Below are 17,587 nucleotides of genomic sequence, written 5' to 3'. Positions count from 1 at the left end.
GGAGGAGGAGGAATAAGAAGGGAGAGAAATAAAGAATCATCAGATTGTGTTTATAATAGCTCAACAAGCGAGTTAAGTTAGACAGTAAGACAGTAAAGAAGCTAACCCTAAAAATATAACAAGCTAATGTAAGTATGCAACAAACAAATATTCAGGGATATGTTGAATCAAAATATATTGAATAAAAGACAAAGGAAACTTTAATGCCTGAAGGTACAACTCATATTGAAATATAACTGTTATTAAATGTACCAAGTAACATAATTGTCATATACTTAGAGTAAAACCCTCAGAAAACAAGAGATGAAATCAACTTTCTCAGTCCTTAACAAATTAGGTAATGAAGTGGATGAATAAAATAATATGCTTAGTCTGATATATAAAACCAGATAGGATGTAGGTTCTATTCAAGGTCTTATAAGAACATTTACAAAAGCGCTATTTGTTAGGCTACCAAAAAATCCTAAGTAAAAAAAATGTATGTATACAAGCAGTACACACTACATTATTATTACTAGAATGAAAACCAGAATTTAATACAAGCATAAAAAAGCACTCTCAACTACTTCAGAATTTAAATTTTGTTTCTAAAATACAACTCAAAAACAATAAAAAACATAGCTCATCAAAATACGCAGGGCACACAGCTCACACCCCATTGTTAGGCAATGGCAAAGCCTCACTTATATAATTAAACAAGAATGAGATGAATTAAATATTCAACTCAAAGTGACAAAGAGCAGCAAACTCCACTAAGGATTTAAAGATTAAAAATACAATTTAATTATTCAGTATAAGTAATTACAGAGTTAGGATGGCAGGTAGAGCTAGTCAAGATGTTATGCTTGCATTTAAAATTTCAGAGGAGGTACAGTTTGGATGACAGACGGTCCAATGTGGACTGACTGCTGCTGCGAGTTACCGTAAGTGGTCTGTAAGGGATGAATACTAAAATAAACAACGTCAAGAACGGTTCAAGTCTAAAATCTAAAGTACTGAATAGACGCCTCTAAGGATGATGGTAGGACTCAGGATGAAGAGTTAAACCAGGGAATGGTGAGCCAGGGCGCAGTAAAGCGCAGGTGACAGCAATTTAGAGAGTGCGATTAAATAATCAGGCGACGTGAATTCAAAGGATTTTACAGCTTCAAGGAACTTGAACAGGTGCTAATTATGAGGAAAAGGTAGTATTTGGCTGTGCAGAGAGTGGTTTTTAATGGGATAGGACATAGGTTGGGCAGCGGCTTGAGGGAAGAAGAGCCTTTCGAGATTAGCTCAGTTAGAGAAGCAGAACGCAGTTGGCAAACGAATGTCTGAAGTAAGACGCCTGGAGATTTTAATGATGCTTTGGGAGAGGGACCAGGACTGACTGAGAAAGCGAGGCAAATGGAATGAACTTTTCCTCATTTTCTTTTCCAGCTGACCCGTCACATTTGGTGTTTTCATGAGGAATAAACACCAGTCATTCCAAAACCAGCCGATCAAGATAGATTTACCAGGTTAAGGGCCTGGAGATCGCCCCCCTACCGCACGGAAGAGGACAGAAGCAGACCCCGGGACCCACCCCGACCCTCCTCTCGCGCCCTCCTGGTTCTCTGGCCAAGCCCGCGAGCGCGGTGGGAACCCGGGGGACCGGCAACAAGCCGAGAACTGCGCGCTACGCGGGGACGCCCGCCAGCGGGACTCCCAATTCCGCGTCCTCACCGCCCGCTGACCCGGGGGAATACCTGCGAGCGCGGTTCCCCGCCAGGGCTTCGCTCAGCACACCCGGAGCCAGTTCCGGGAGGAGCCGCGGAAGTCGCCGTCCGGGTCGTGAAGGGAGCGCACGTCGGTAATCGCGCCGGAACCAAGAAGCCAACCCCAGCCCTCTAACGCACCCGACGGCTCTGCTCCCGGGACCCTCCCGCCACCTCCCGCGCTTGCGCGCCATCCGTGGAAGGAGTCCCCAGAAGCCCCCGCGGCCCGAATCCGTAATGAAGACCCTGGGGGTCCTCCCCCAGTCCCGCCCCTTCATCCAGTCTCCGCCCAACCTTAGTCCTGTGTCCCACCCCAGGGCTAGGACAGGGTGGTTCCTGTCCGCTTGGAGTGGGCGCAGAAGTGTCGAACTTCCCTGCTTCCCCATTCCACCCGGGACAACTGGCCAAAGATTTCTTTTTTCCTGTCACCCTCCGCCCCCACCCAATTTGTCCATAATCAACACAATTACACAGTATGGAAAAGTTATCGTCTTGTATGTAACTTGAGTTAACATGGTTTTCACTGACTTGATTGACTCATTTATTCATGCAGTTTCGTATCGAGATAAGAAATCTTGCAGATCATGAGTTCAGTTTTGGCGTGTTGAGTGTAAAATACTTTGTGCTGTCCCAAGAATCTGGGTCAGCGGGCTCCAGATATAGGTGTCTGGAGCTTAGAGGTGTAAGGCCAGAAGTGTGAATGTGTGTCAATTCTAGGTATACAGTAGTTGATGCTGTGAGTCTGAATGAGATGGCAGAAAGAGGAAACAGTGAAAGAAGAGTCTTAGGATTGAGCTCCAGAAGAAGAACTCAAACTAGTAAATCAGGAAAAGTCAGGAAGAGAGCTTTATATCTAGGCCACCAGTTTGTCAGGCGGGCATTGTTTATTTTCCTCGGTTCCTGTCGCCACCACAAGGGCAGAGACACAGTAGTGAAACAGAGTAAAGTTTTATTTAAAGAGAGAGAAAGTGTGGGCATCTTCAGACAGGAGGGGCACCCTGAAAGGCTGAGAAAATTTTTTATTTAAAGCAAAAAGTGCACACTTGGAGAAAGGGGAGTGTGGGCTACCTCAGAGAAGAGGTACACTGAAAGACTGGGGGTTCTCCCTTTTAAGGATTTTTCAGGAATGTGACAAAGAGCTAGGGGTGTGGACTTACTTGTGAAGTGCTCTCAAGATCTTTACCTTTGATGAGAGAAATTATGCCTCTTCTATTATCAGTTCTCTAGGTAATTCTGCAAAATTAACTTAAGATAAGAAATTTACTGATCTGGTATCTCCCCAGGATAGTAGCTTCCCTCTGGGATCATATCAATCAAGAACACCTGCCAGGCCCCCAAAGCGGGCTGACTTATTGTCTATTTGCTAAAGAATATGGTAAGAATCTTACTTCTTAACTTCCTAGGTTTTTTTTTTTAGATTAAATTTTTTTTTTTGTAGATAATTATTTTTTTATTGAAGGGTAGTTGACACACAGTATTACATTACATTAGTTTCAGGTGTACAACATAGTGATTCAACATTTATATACATGACAATTCTAGGTACCAGCTATCACCATACCAAGCTGTTACAATATCTTGACTATATTCATTACATCCCGGTTACTTATTATTTTACCATTGGAAGTGTGTACTTTTTTTTTTTTTTTTTTGTGAGGGCATCTCTCATATTTATTCATCAAATGGTTGTTAACAACAATAAAATTATGTATAGGGGAGTCAATGCTCAATGCACAATATTTAATCCACCCCAAGCCTAATTTTCATCAGTCTCCAATCTTCTGAGGCATAACAAACAAGTTCTTACATGGAGAACAAATTCTTACATAGTGAATAAGTTCTTACATGGTGAACAGTACAAGGGCAGCCATCACAGAAACCTTCGGTTTTGCTCATGCATTATGAACTATAAACAGTCAGTTCAAATATGAATACTCATTTGATTTTTATACTTGATTTATATGTGGATACCACATTTCTCTCTTTATTATTATTATTTTTAATAAAATGCTGAAGTGGTAGGTAGATACAAGATAAAGGTAGAAAACATAGTTTAGTGTTGTAAGAGAGCAAATGTAGATGATCAGGTATGTCCCTGTAGACTATGTGTTAATCCAAGCTAGACAAGGGCAATAAAACATCTACGTATGCAGAAGATTTCTCTCAGAACAGGGGGAGGGTGAGGTTCTAAGCCTCACCTCTGTTGATCCCCAATTTCTCACCTGATGACCCCCCTGCGACTGTGCCTGTCTTAGGTTGTTCCTCCCTTGAGGAATCTTACCCGTCTCTGGCTAACCAGTCATCTTCCGGGGCCATACAGGGAAATGTAAAGTTGGTAAGTGAGAGAGAAGCCTTATTGTTTGAAATGGTTAGCTTTTTACTTCTTTGCATATTTATGCCCTGTAGCTTCTATGCCCAGCATTTGTTTTGAGGTATCTTTACCACTTGGAAGAATTATGATACTTGGTAAATTCGATATGAGGCACGAATTCTACTTAAGGGATGTAATTAGGAAGGAAGAAGAAAAGCTATAGAAGCAGCAGGCGGAAGAAAACATGGGAAGATTGATTATTTCTTTGACATATCTTCCTGTAGAGTAACTTCAGCATGTATAGGTTTTAAGCTACTACTTAAATTGTGCACACACATTAACATAATAGGAGTATAGTTACATAATCAAAGCATACCTGTAATTACCAGCCATCTCCAGTGAAACCAAGAAAACCAGTTAGGCACCTTAGGCATTTGTGAAAACTTATCTATGATATGGTGGATATTGTCCAACTGAACTTGAACAGTCTGAGAGAAATCAGACAAATTAAAACAACCCATTCCTGGGGAATGCCCACATCCCTTATGTTCTTTTAACAGTAAATAGTCTGTAGTTGTAAGATTTTGGAGCGCTACAATTTGCACTTCTCCTAATTCTTGATTGAGTTCCAACAGTATAGATCCAGTCAAATTTGTTGTTTTACTGTATGCACAGGCCAGCTTAGATATCTCCTTCCTCTTTCCCATGGCAAGTCCAGGAACTGGTGGGATGAGTGCATCTACTGCTGTAGCAGTGTGTGGATCTTTGTTGGGGTTTTCTGATGACCATCTTCTGGCATGAGTCTTCCAGAGAGTGCTGATGTTGGAAGTTCTTTTTCATCTCGTATCTTAGTTCATTTTTGGGGTAGCCCAATTAGGCTTTGATCCTCTGTATAAACACAAACAGACCCTTTGCCTACACTTTTATATGCCCTTTATACTCTTGTGTAGAACTCATTGGAGGTTACCACACAGGAACTGCCCTTTTTTGTTTTTTTTGGTATCACTAATCTACACTTACATGATGAATATTATGTTTACTAGGCTCTCCCATATACCAGGTCCCCCCTATATACTCCTTTACAGTCACTGTCCATCAGCATAGCAAAATGTTATAGAATCACTACTTGCCTTCTCTGTGTTGTACAGCCCTCCCTTTTCTCCTACCCCCCCATGCATGCTAATCTTAATACCCCCCTACTTCTCCCCCCCTCTTATCCTTCCCTACCCACCCATCCTCCCCAGTCCCTTTCCCTTTGGTACCTGTTAGTCCATTCTTGAGTTCTGTGATTCTGCTGCTGTTTTGTTCCTTCAGTTTTTCCTTTGTTCTTATATTCCACAGATGAGTGAAATCATTTGGTATTTCTCTTTCTCTGCTTGGCTTGTTCCACTGAGCATAATACCCTCCAGCTCCATCCATGTTGCTGCAAATGGTTGGATTTGCCCTTTTCTTATGGCTGAGTAGTATTGCATTGTGTATATGTACCACATCTTCTTTATCCATTCATCTATTGATGGACATTTAGGTTGCTTCCAATTCTTGGCTATTGTAAATAGTGCTGCGATAAACATAGGGGAGCACTGATCTTTCTCATACTTGATTGCTGCATTCTTAGGGTCAATTCCTAGGAGTGCAATTCCTGGGTCAAATGGTAGGTCTGTTTTGAGCATTTTGATTAACCTCCATACTGCTTTCCACAATGGTTGAACTAACTTACATTCCCACCAGCAGTGTAGGAGGGTTCCCCTTTCTCCACAGCCTCGCCAACATTTGTTGTTGTTTGTCTTCTGGATGGCAGCCATCCTTACTGGTGTGAGGTGATACCTCATTGTAGTTTTAATTTGCATTTCTCTGATAATTAGCGATGTGGAGCATCTTTTCATGTGTCTGTTGGCCATCTGTATTTCTTTTTTGGAGAACTGTCTGTTCAGTTCCTCTGCCCATTTTTTAATTGGGTTATTTGTTTTTTGTTTGTTGAGGCGTGTGAGCTCTTTATATATTCTGGACGTCAAACCTTTATCATATCTGTCATTTTCAAATATATTCTCCCATACTGTAGGGTTCCTTTTTGTTCTATTGATGGTGTCTTTTGCTGTACAGAAGCTTTTCAGCTTAATATAGTCCCACTTGTTCATTTTTGCTGTTGTTTTCCTTGCCCGGAGAGATATGTTCAAAAAGAGGTCACTCATGTTTATGTCTAAGAGGTTTTTGCCTATGTTTTCTTCCAAGAGTTTAATGGTTTCATGACTTACATTCAGGTCTTTGATCCATTTTGAGTTTACTTTTGTATATGGGGTTAGACAATGGTCCAGTTTCATTCTCGTACATGTAGCTGTCCAGTTTTGCCAGCACCACCTGTTGAAGAGACTGTCATTTCGCCATTGTATGTCCATGGCTCCTTTATCAAATATTAATTGACCATATATGTCTGGGTTAATGTCTGGATTCTCTAGTCTGTTCCATTGGTCTGTGGCTCTGCTCTTGTGCAAGTACCAAATTGTCTTGATTACTATGGCTTTATAGTAGAACTTGAAGTTGGGGAATGAGATACCCTCTACTTTATTCTTCTTTCTCAGAATTGCTTTGGCTATTCGGGGTCTTTGGTGTTTCCATATGAATTTTTTAAATATTTGTTCCAGTTCATTGAAGAATGTTGCTGGTAGTTTCATAGGGATTGCATCAAATCTGTATATTGCTTTGGGCAGGATGGCCATTTTGACGATATTAATTCTTCCTAGCCACGAGCATGGGATGAGTTTCCATCTGTTAGTGTCCCCTTTAATTTCTCTTAAGAGTGACTTGTAGTTTTCAGAGTATAAGTCTTTCACTTCCTTGGTTAGATTTATTCCTAGGTATTTTATTTTTTTTGATGCAATTGTGAATGGAGTTGTTTTCCTGATTTCTCTTTCTGTTGGTTCATTGTTGGTATATAGGAAAGCCACAGATTTCTGTGTGTTGATTTTGTATCCTGCAAATTTGCTGTATTCCGATATCAGTTCTAGTAGTTTTGGGGTGGAGTCTTTAGGGTTTTTTATGTACAGTATCATGTCATCTGCAAATAGTGACAGTTTAACTTCTTCTTTACCAATCTGGATTCCTTGTATTTCTTTGTTTTGTCTGATTGCCGTGGCTAGGACCTCCAGTACTATGTTAAATAACAGTGGAGAGAGTGGGCATCCCTGTCTAGTTCCCGATCTCAGAGGAAATGCTTTCAGCTTCTCGCTATTCAATATAATGTTGGCTGTGGGTTTATCATAGATGGCCTTTATTATGTTGAGGTACTTGCCCTCTATTCCCATTTTGCTGAGAGTTTTTATCATGAATGGATGTTGAACTTTGTCAAATGCTTTTTCAGCATCTATGGAGATGATCATGTGGTTTTTGTCTTTCTTTTTGTTGATGCGGTGGATGATGTTGATGGACTTTTGAATGTTGTACCATCCTTGCATCCCTGGGATGAATCCCACTTGGTCATGGTGTATGATCCTTTTTATGTATTTTTGAATTCGGTTTGCTAATATTTTGTTGAGTATTTTTGCATCTACATTCATCAGGGACATTGGTCTGTAGTTTTCATTATTGGTGGGGTCTTTGCCTGGTTTTGGTATTAGGGTGATGTTAGCTTCATAGAATGAGTTTGAGAGTATCCCCTCCTCCTCTATTTTTTGGAAAACTCTAAGGAGAATTGGTATTATGTCTTCCCTGTATGTCTGATAAAATTCCTAGGTAAATCCATCTTGCCCGGGGGTTTTGTTCTTTGGTAGTTTTTTGATTACTGCTTCAATTTCGTTGCTGGTAATTGGTCTGTTTAGATTTTCTGTTTCTTTCTGGGTCAGTCTTGGAAGGTTCTATTTTTCTAGGAAGTTGTCCATTTCTCCTAGGTTTCCCAGCTTGTTAGCATATAGGTTTTCATAGTATTCTCTAATAATTCTTTGTGTTTCTGTGCGGTCCGTCGTGATTTTTCCTTTCTCGTTTCTGATACTGTTGATTTGTATTGACTCTCTTTTCTTCTTAATAAGTCTGGCTAGAGGCTTATCTATTTTGTTTATTTTCTTGAAGAACCAGCTCTTGGTTTCATTGATTTTTGCTATTGTTTTATTCTTCTCAATTTTATTTATTTCTTCTCTGATCTTTATTATGTCCCTCCTTCTGCTGACCTTAGGCCTCATTTATTCTTCTTTTTCCAATTTCGATAATTGTGACATTAGATCATTCATTTGGGATTGTTCTTCCTTTTTTAAATATGCTTGGATTGCTATATACTTTCCTCTTAAGACTGCTTTTGCTGCGTCCCACAGAAGTTGGGGCTTAGTGTTGTTGTTGTTTTCATTTGTTTCCATATATTGCTGGATCTCCATTTTAATTTGGTCATTGATCCATTGATTATTTAGGAGCGTGTTGTTAAGCCTCCATGTGTTTGTGAGCCTCTGCTTTCTTGGTACAGTTTATTTCTAGTTTTATGCCTTTGTGGTCTGAAAAGTTGGTTGGTAGGATTTCAATCTTTTGGAATTTACTGAGGCTCTTTTTGTGGCCTAGTATGTGGTCTATTCTGGAGAATGTTCCATGTGTACTTGAGAAGAATGTATATCCTGTTGCTTTTGGATGTAGAGTTCTATAGATGTCTATTAGGTCCATCTGCTCTACTGTGTTGTTCAGTGCTTCTGTGTCCTTACTTATTTTCTGCCCAGTGGATCTATCCTTTGGGGTGAGTGGTGTGTTGAAGTCTCCTAGAATGAATGTATTGCAGTCTATTTCCCCCTTTAGTTCTGTTAGTATTTGTTTCACATATGCTGGTGCTCCTGTGTTGGGTGCATATATATTTAGAATGGTTATATCCTCTTGTTGGACTGAGCCCTTTATCATTATGTAGTGTCCTTCTTTATCTCTTGTTACTTTCTTTGTTTTGAAGTCTATTTTGTCTGATATTAGTACTGCAACCCCTGCTTTCTTCTCGCTGTTGTTTGCTTGAAATATCTTTTTTCCATCCCTTGACTTTTAGTCTGTACATGTCTTTGGGTTTGAGGTGAGTTTCTTGTAAGCAGCATATAGATGGATCTTGCTTTTTTATCCATTCTATTACTCTGTGTCTTTTGATTGGTGCATTCAGCCCATTAACATTTAGGGTGACTATTGAAAGATATGTACTTATTGCCATTGCAGGCTTTAAATTCGTGGTTACCAAAGGTTCAAGGTTAGCCTCTTTAGTATCTTACTGCCTAACTTAGCTCGCTTATTGAGCTGTTATATACACTGTCTGAAGATTCTTTTCTTCTCTCCCTCCTTATTCCTCCTCCTTGATTCTTCATATGTTGGGTGTTTTGTGCTGTGCTCTTTCTAGGAGTGCTCCCATCTAGAGCAGTCCCTGTAAGATGTTCTGTAGAGGTGGTTTGTGGAAAGCAAATTCCCTCAGCTTTTGTTTGTCTGGGAATTGTTTAATCCCACCATCATATTTGAATGATAGTCATGCTGGATACAGTATCCTTGGTTCAAGGCCCTTCTGTTTCATTATATTAAATATATTATGCCATTCTCTTCTGGCCTGAAGGGTTTCTGTCGAGAAGTCTGATGTTAGCCTGATGGGTTTTCCTTTATAGGTGACCTTTTCCTCTCTAGCTGCCTTTAAAGCTCTTTCTTTGTCCTTGATCTTTGCCATTTTAATTATTATGTGTCTTGGTGTTGTCCTTCTTGGATCCTTTCTGTTGGGGGTTCTGTGTATTTCCGTGGTCTGTTCGATTATTTCCTCCCCCAGTTTGGGGAAGTTTTCAGCAATTATTTCTTCTAAGATACTTTCCATCTCTTTTCCTCTCTCTTCTTCTTCTGGAACCCCTATAATATGGATGTTGTTCCTTTTGGATTGGTCACACAGTTCTCTTAACATTGTTTCATTCCTGGAGATCCTTTTATCTCTCTCTATGTCAGCTTCTATGCGTTCCTGTTCTCTGGTTTCAATTCCATCAATGGCCTCTTGCATTCTATCCATTCTGCTTATAAACCCTTCCAGAGTTTGTTTCATTTCTGCGATCTCCTTTCTGGCATCTGTGATCTCCCTCCGGACTTCATCCCATTTCTCTTGCGTATTTTTCTGCATCTCTGTCAGCATGTTTATGATTCTTATTTTGAATTCTTTGTCAGGAAGACTGGTTAGGTCTGTCTCCTTCTCTGGTGTTGTCTCTGTGATCTTTGTCTGCCTGTAGCTTTGCCTTTTCATGGTGATAGGAATAGTTTGCAGAGCTGGGACGAGTGACGGCTGGAAGAACTTCCCTTCTTGTTGGTTTGTGGCCCTCCTCTCCTGGGAGAACAGCGACCTCTAGTGGCTTGTGCTGGGCAGCTGTGCGCAGACAGAGTTTCTGCTTCCTGCTGGGCTGCTATGGAGTTTATCTCCGCTGTTGCTGTGGGTGTGGCCTGTTTCGGGCCTCTGCTCCAAAGTGGTGGAGTCGCGTTGGAGGAGGAGCTGCCTGGAGTCTATTTATTTCTGTAAGGGGCCTCCCTGCTCCCTGCAGCCCAGGGGTTAGGGTGCCCAGAGATCCCCGGATTCCCTACCTCTGGATTATGTGTCCCGCCCTGCCCCTTTAAGACTTCCAAAAAGCACCCGCCAAAACAAAACAACGACCACAGGAAAAAAAAAAAAATTTTAATTAAAAAAAAAAATTTTTTTTTTATTAAAAAAAAAAAAAAATGTAGCCGCTCATTTTTCTTTATTCTCTGGCATCAGCCTCAGGCATCTGCTCACCGGTCTTGCTGCCCTGTTTCCCTAGTATTGGGGGACCTATCCTTTTAAGACTTCCAAAAAGCGCTTGCCAAAACAAAACAGCAAAAAAAAAAAAATGGTCGTGCCCTTTTCTTATGTCCTCCAACACCCGGCCTCCGGTGCCCGCTCTCTGTTCTTGCTGCCCTGTTTTCCCAGTATCGAGGGCCCTGCACTCTGGCCCGGATGGCTGGGGCTGGGTGTTCGGCAGTCCTGGGCTCCGTCTCCCTCCCGCTCTGCCTATTCTTCTCCCACTGGGAGCTGGGGGGAGGGGCGCTCGGCTCCCGCCGGGCCAGGGCTTGTATCTTACCCCCTTCGCGAGGCGCTGGGTTCTCTCAGGTGCAGATGTGGTCTGGCTATTGTCCTGTGTCCTCTGGTCTTTATTCTAGGAAGGGTTGTCTTTGTTATGTTTTCGTAGATATATGTTGTTTTGGGAGGAGATTTCCGCTGCTCTACTCACGCCGCCATCTTCCGCCCCCCAACTTCCTAGGTTTTAAAATGCAATCTTAGCTTTAAGATGGAATCTTTCCTCTTTTTACTATGCTGTTTATAGCTGGGCATGTTTGCTAAATTAATCATGATGCCTGTCTCCTGCCCTGGTTGCAAATTACTTGATTAGGGGCTGGAGGAGGGAAAAACAGCATAGGTAAAGTTAAAGAATAAGCTGGGCCTTTTAGCAGGCTAAAGTAAATCTTACAATGGCATGATCTAATTGACACAATGAAGGCATGGGCTGCGCTCAGATATTTTTCTTTATCTGGGGAATATTTGGACATTCCAAGTTACTCCTGGCCTTTGGAGCTTCAACTGATTAACTCATTTACTCTGTGAGTCTTTTCTGGCTAGTCTGTAGTTTTATCTGGTTAACTCTTTGAGTCCCTTTAACTCTTGAGCTTTAATGGCCCTAATTCTCTCTCCACCCTGCTCGTTTCTACTCTTCTGCCTAACAACTTCATACCTGTTCCACTGCTACCCACTCAATGTTCCAAGATTTAGAGGGCCAAGTAAGATGACAGAATTGTGTAATGTTTTCCAAGACTGAGGGTATGCAGTGTGCCATGAATTGTTTGTGATGGGGTTGACCTTTATAAAAGTCCTATTTAATTACCCAGGCAAAATCAAAATCTTCTAACTATTGCCAATAAACAGCCACAAACATGGTTATACCCAATTAAGAGCACAGGGAAATGGAAAAGGCACCAAGTCAGAGAGAGAATGCCCAGCTTTTCTCTCACACATCTCATTGATATGAGTTTTATGACTGTGTGTATTAAAAAGCCTGCCAAAGCCTAGAAACTGCTCTAAATGGACAAGGGTCATCTTCAGGTTGTGGTTACCTCAGTAAAGCTCCAGCTGTTTTTTAATGGCACAACTTTATAAGGTTTCTCTGACTTTCATTGTAAAGGTAAAGGACTCTGAAGCCACCTTGGGACCAAATCCTTAAAATACATAGAATTGTATTCTACAAACTCCTTTCCCTTCTATCCTCATGAAATCCTTATCTTTTGAATTAGAACCTATCTGTATTTAAGAAAAAATACAGAGAAAACTTGACCTGATTTAAACCAACACTTTTCCTAGTCCACTTATATAATCATTCAGCAAATTTTTATCAAGAATCTAATATGTGGTAGATACTGAACTAGCAATTGGGAATATAGGTACTAATAAACATTCAGATAAGGACTGCCTTAACACCCAACAGCATTCCCTATGCTAAGCTATTGTATCTCTTCACCCAATCTTCTGTGTTCTACATATCCTCAGAATATTGTGTTGTGTAGATTGGGAGTTGCACTGGTCAGTGTGGAATCTGTAGTCGAGACATTAGTGGGGGTGATTTGGTTTCATAGGCAGATGTAATGGACATTTGTCAAATTTTGGCTTCTGATCATTTGAATCCCCTTTTTCATATTTATAGTCCTCTGTGAGTCTAGTGGGAAGTTAAAGCCTGTCTCTGCAAATAAGCTGGGTAGACCTGAAATTCACTTTCCTTGTCTCCATCACAGCTAGGGCACAGAACATAACTTGGATTCAATCAGATATACCCAGTCTAGACTTTAAATTAAGATCTAATGACAAGAAAAAGCAAGGACAGCAAACAGTCTTTTCCATTCTTTTTAAAAAATAAACTTTATTTCCCAGGTCAGTTTTGCATTTACAGAAAAATTGAGAAGATGTTGAAGAGTGACTCCCCATATACACCCAACACACGTTTTCCTTCTTATTGACATCTTACATTGTTATGTTACAGTATAGTTGTTATAATTATGAAAATAACTGATATCTTATAATTATCAAAAGTCCATATTTTATTCATATTTCCTTTCTTTTTTGCAGTATATCCTTTCTCCTTTATTTTTTAATTTTTTACAGTATGTCCTTTTTCTGATCCAGGATCCCATCCAGGATAGCATATTACATTTCATTGTCATGTCTCCTGGGGCTCCTCTTGGCTGTGACAGTTTCTCAGACTCGTTTCTCATGACCTTGATAGTTTTGAAGAGTCCTGGTCATATATTTTATAGGAATCCCATCTATTAGAATTTGATGTTTCATGAATTTTAAGTTGAATTTTTCTCATGATTAGACTGAGGTTATGGGTTTGGGCAAGGAAGATAACAGAGATAAAGTATTATTTTCCATCACATCACCTCAAGGGTACACACTACGGATGTGACATCACTACTGATGTTAACCTTGATCATCTGACTGAGGAGGGTTTGTCCCCAATTTCTTTTCTCTTTTTCTGTCGATGACAAGGAAGTAGCATCTGATGCCATCGGCAACGTAAATTACGCCATCTATTGCTAAACGGCAGTCATGCTCTCATTGGATCCATTCTGTGATAGTAGTTTGACCCGTGGTTCTCACTGTAGGACTGAAATTGCCTTTATTTTAATATTGTTCCTCTGGGCTTAAATCATGTAGAGCCAGTTCTGTTACCTGCAACTAAGAACCCTGACTTATACTTCATCTTTATTATGATTTTGGGGTGTATGTGCGATTTTTTCTTTAGAAAGGTTTTCTGGCCTTTTATTCTCTCTCTCCCTCCATAGCAGAAGAGGTAGTCTTTTTTATTTTTTGTAAGTGCAGTTGATAGGCAATATTATAATGGTTTCAGATGTACAACATAGCGATTTGGCAATTATTAACATTATGAAATGCTCACCATATTAGTGTATTTACCATCTGTAACCATACAAAGTTGTTGCAATATTATTGAATATATTCCCTATGCTGTACTTTTTACCCTGTGACTTATTTATGTTATAACCGGAAGTTTGTAGGAGAGGTAGAGGTTTTTAGTAGTAGTAGTAGGAATGTGAAAAGGCCCCACTAGCAACTAGTTTGGTGGAATGAATGGGAGCATGATTCTTTCAGCGTTTGTTACCCATTGCTCCACAAGAAACCATCTCAAACCTTAGTGTCTTAAAAGAGCAACAATTTTATTTTGCTCAGGATTCTGTTGATTCAGAATTTGGACATGGGTCTAGCAACTATCAGCAATGGCAATTTCTAAGATGTGGCCATGGGAGTGAATGTCTGACATCATTAGAAGAAAGAAGATTAAGGAATTTTAAGAGTGCAGAATATTTGAATATTTCATTCTATGTGAAAATTAAAATAACCAAAATCTGTAACAGGAGCAGTGTGTTGAGAAAAGTGGCAGTGAGCAGGGGTGAAAAAGTCTTCAAGGAAGTGGGGAGCAACATAGGAATCCAAAATAAAAATTTAAAAAATACCCCCAACCCCACTATTCCAGCCATACCTTATTTCTTCCTCTTTCCTCATAGTGCCACTTCTCCGAATCAGTGTCCACATCTACACCTTCTTATATTTGCTCCTGTTACTGAGTTTTCATCTAGGTCATCACTGGCAGCCAAGTCATCAACTTCCACTATTAATGTTTTGTCTTTGTCTATATCACCTCAACTATCACATGTAGTTTGAATAAAGGTTATCTCTTAATCTTCACACCCTAGATTAGTTTGCTTATAGTGCAGCTCCAGTAATTTTAAAAGGATAGTAATAAATGCAAAAATGTATATTATAACACATTATGTGTCAGTCATTGCTCTGGGTACAGAGTTGGACAAGATAAAATTCAATAAAGCCAATAAATGATTTTAAAATGAGTGGATGGAAGCATGAATACAGAATAAAAAGACTAAGAAGTTTAGTTACTAAATCTCTCTTTACTGGGAAGGTCTTCTACTGCAGAGTCAGTCTGAGGTCTGTTGCTCCTGGAGATATGTTCATGGTAACATAACTGTAGAATGGTTACCATGGAATCCCCTCTAAACATGTGATTGGTTAAAAGTTGGATAAGAGGCAAAGGGCTATCAGCCAGTTTATTTGAACAAAGGGCTTAAGGAAACCTGAAGTAGACTCCAGAATAGTATATTCTGGAGAAGCTGAGCTAAAAAGAGATGTGGTTATAGGCATCTAAGCTAATGGAGTGGTCAGCATAGGATTGGTAACACCAATTTCTAAAATTCTAATTTCTCTTTTGCCTTCAGAAGAGATATTCATTGAGTAAATTGGGTCCATTCAAAGGAGGATGGCCAGAATGAATACATGGTACCAAAGCATGTTAGAAAAAGGAATTTAAAAGGAACAAGTAGGCAGTTGGCTATGAAAATTGAATTTGGGCAAATATAGAAACTGACTTCAAAGAGGTGTGGTACAGAAGATAATGAAAATTCTTCTAGGAGTAAAACTAGGGAAAGTAAATTGAAGATACAGGAAAATTTATTTTTTGACATATTGTAAGAGACCTTTCTAATAGTCGAACACTATCTGTATATGAAAGGGAATGATCCAAGAGAGGAGGGAGCTAAATCATTCTTGTTAGGCAAATGCTGGACAGTTATTCAATAGAAATAGTATGCTATGGTTTAAGCTTCAGATAAATGTTTGGATGAGATGACTTCCCAATTAGATTGAATTCCCTTTTTATTCTGATAGTCTTGCTTACATGCAATTTTGGGTCATGATACAAAAAACTAATTTTTTCTGGAGCTTTCAGGAGAGAACATCATGAACTAGGACATATTACCGCCTCTGGTATCTTTTGACAAGCTGAAGTGCTCTGCACCATGAGTGATCCCCATAAAAAAGACTCTTCTAGATGTGTTGATTATTTTAATCAAAGCCTGTTCCTCGGTTTGTAAGATGGACATCTAAACTTGAAATGTCTTTGTTTTAGAGTCGACATGTGTATGCAACACATATTAGATGTTATTTCAGATTATCCAGTTTAAGCCACTTAAATTCTATTGTGATCATGCTTAAAACATATCCAAGTTAGCTGATTTAACCACACACTCCTTCAAAATAGCACTTGATGCTTTTCATAATCAAGAAAAACCTAACTTTTCATCCTTTTATTTCTTCCCTATGTTGTGGCTTAGGGTGGAGTATTCACAGTTTCTAGAACATGTCCTTCACTTTAATGCTTCTTCCTGAAATGACCTAATTCATAGCTGCCTACCAAAATCCTGCTCCTCTTTTAAAGATGTTACCATAGCTTTAAAAATCAGACCTAGAGGTCACTGTCTCTAAGAAAAGGACTTCCTTCCAGCTAATTTCCTGAGAGCCCCTTTGACGTCCTTGTTTCTCAGGCTATAGATTATGGGGTTCAACATTGGAGTCACCACTGTATAGAACACAGATATCATTTTATCCCGCTCTTTTGTGGTCTTGGAGTTTGGCCTCATGTAGGTAAATATTCCTGATCCATAGAAGAGGACAACGACCATGAGATGGGAGCCACAGGTAGAGAAAGCCTTGAGCCTCCCTTCCCCAGACTGCATCTGGATCACAGTGGAGATGATATGCCAGTAGGAGACAAGGATCAGGGAGACAGGAGCCAGGAGGATGACCACGCCCATTGCAAAGATGGCCATCTCTGTGCTGTAGGTATCAGCTGAAGCCAGCTTCAGAAGGGCAGGAGGTTCACAGAAGTAGTGGTTGATAATGTTCTGCCCTTGGTAGGGAAGTTGGAAAGTAAAGGTGGTATCCACCAGAGAGACTAGTGCCCCACTGACCCAGGACCCTATGGCCAGCTGGAGACACACCTGTTGGGTCATGATGGTGGAGTAGTGCAGGGGCTTGCAGACAGCCACATAGCGGTCATAGGACATCACCGCCAGCAGGGCACACTCTGTACAGCCAACCAGAAGAAAGACAACTACCTGTGTCATACACCCAAAAAAAGAAATAGTTTTCCTCTTTACAAGGAAGTGGACCAACACTTGAGGGACAATGCTAGTAGAGAAACAGAGATCTGCGAAAGAGAGGTTTCTCAGGAAAAAGTACATGGGAGTATGAAGTCGAGAATCCATGAAGATGAGAATGATGATGAGCAGGTTTCCAAGCACAGTCAACAGATAAATGATGAGAAAAAGAATAAATAAAAGACTCTGGGTCTGCAAGTCCTGCGAAAGGCCCAAGAAGACAAACTCAGCCACAGAGGTTTGGTTTTCTTCTCTCATTGAGATTTATGCCTGTTGACCTGTTTGACACAAAAAGAACAAACTTTGGGTTTATGACATCAAGTCTTGTTGAAGAATCTCATTTAAGGTTCAACTTAAAATCTAATTGGGTTTTTCCAACCTTTTTGCTTCCAACTTGTTCTCATATTTATTCTTATTATTGTTGGTTGTAATTTAAATCCACATCATTTTTTCCCCAAATTCCTTCTTCCTAGTGCCACTTATTTATAGATGGAGTGTGACATTGTTAAAGCATTTTTGGCTAGTTTTGATGTAGGGATATTAGAATTTATGT

The 17,587-nt window shown here is 40.1% G+C and overlaps 2 protein-coding genes across 5 annotated transcripts in view; both read right to left on the bottom strand.

Moving 5' to 3' along the window:
- Positions 1-2,183, bottom strand: part of ZNF215 (zinc finger protein 215) — a 37,517-nt gene extending 35,334 nt beyond the window's left edge. For 2 of the 4 annotated variants that reach the window (XM_036889723.2, XM_036889716.2), the window contains exon 1: positions 1,728-2,182. The gene's annotated coding sequence lies outside the window, so the exon portion shown is untranslated. Of the gene's footprint in view, positions 1-1,727 lie in introns of all 4 variants that reach the window. The other 2 variants (XM_036889732.2, XM_057507296.1) reach the window with 2 other exon arrangements.
- Positions 2,184-16,356: 14,173 nt separating this feature from the next.
- On the bottom strand, positions 16,357-17,292 carry LOC118914510 (olfactory receptor 2D3). Its single transcript, XM_036889511.2, has one exon. The coding sequence runs from the start codon at positions 17,290-17,292 to the stop codon at positions 16,357-16,359; it is 936 nt and encodes a 311-aa protein (XP_036745406.1).
- Between the last annotated feature and the right edge of the window lie 295 nt (positions 17,293-17,587).

This window comes from Manis pentadactyla, chromosome 9, assembly GCF_030020395.1.
Source record: "Manis pentadactyla isolate mManPen7 chromosome 9, mManPen7.hap1, whole genome shotgun sequence".
NCBI lineage: Eukaryota > Metazoa > Chordata > Mammalia > Pholidota > Manidae > Manis > Manis pentadactyla.
Note: the sequence above shows the minus strand (reverse complement) of the source record. Positions and strands in the feature narration are given on the sequence as shown.

Coding starts and splice junctions, on each gene's coding strand:
- LOC118914510 (XM_036889511.2), bottom strand. CDS start 17,292: ATGAGAGAAGAAAACCAAACCTCTGTGGCTGAGTTTGTCTTCTTGGGC.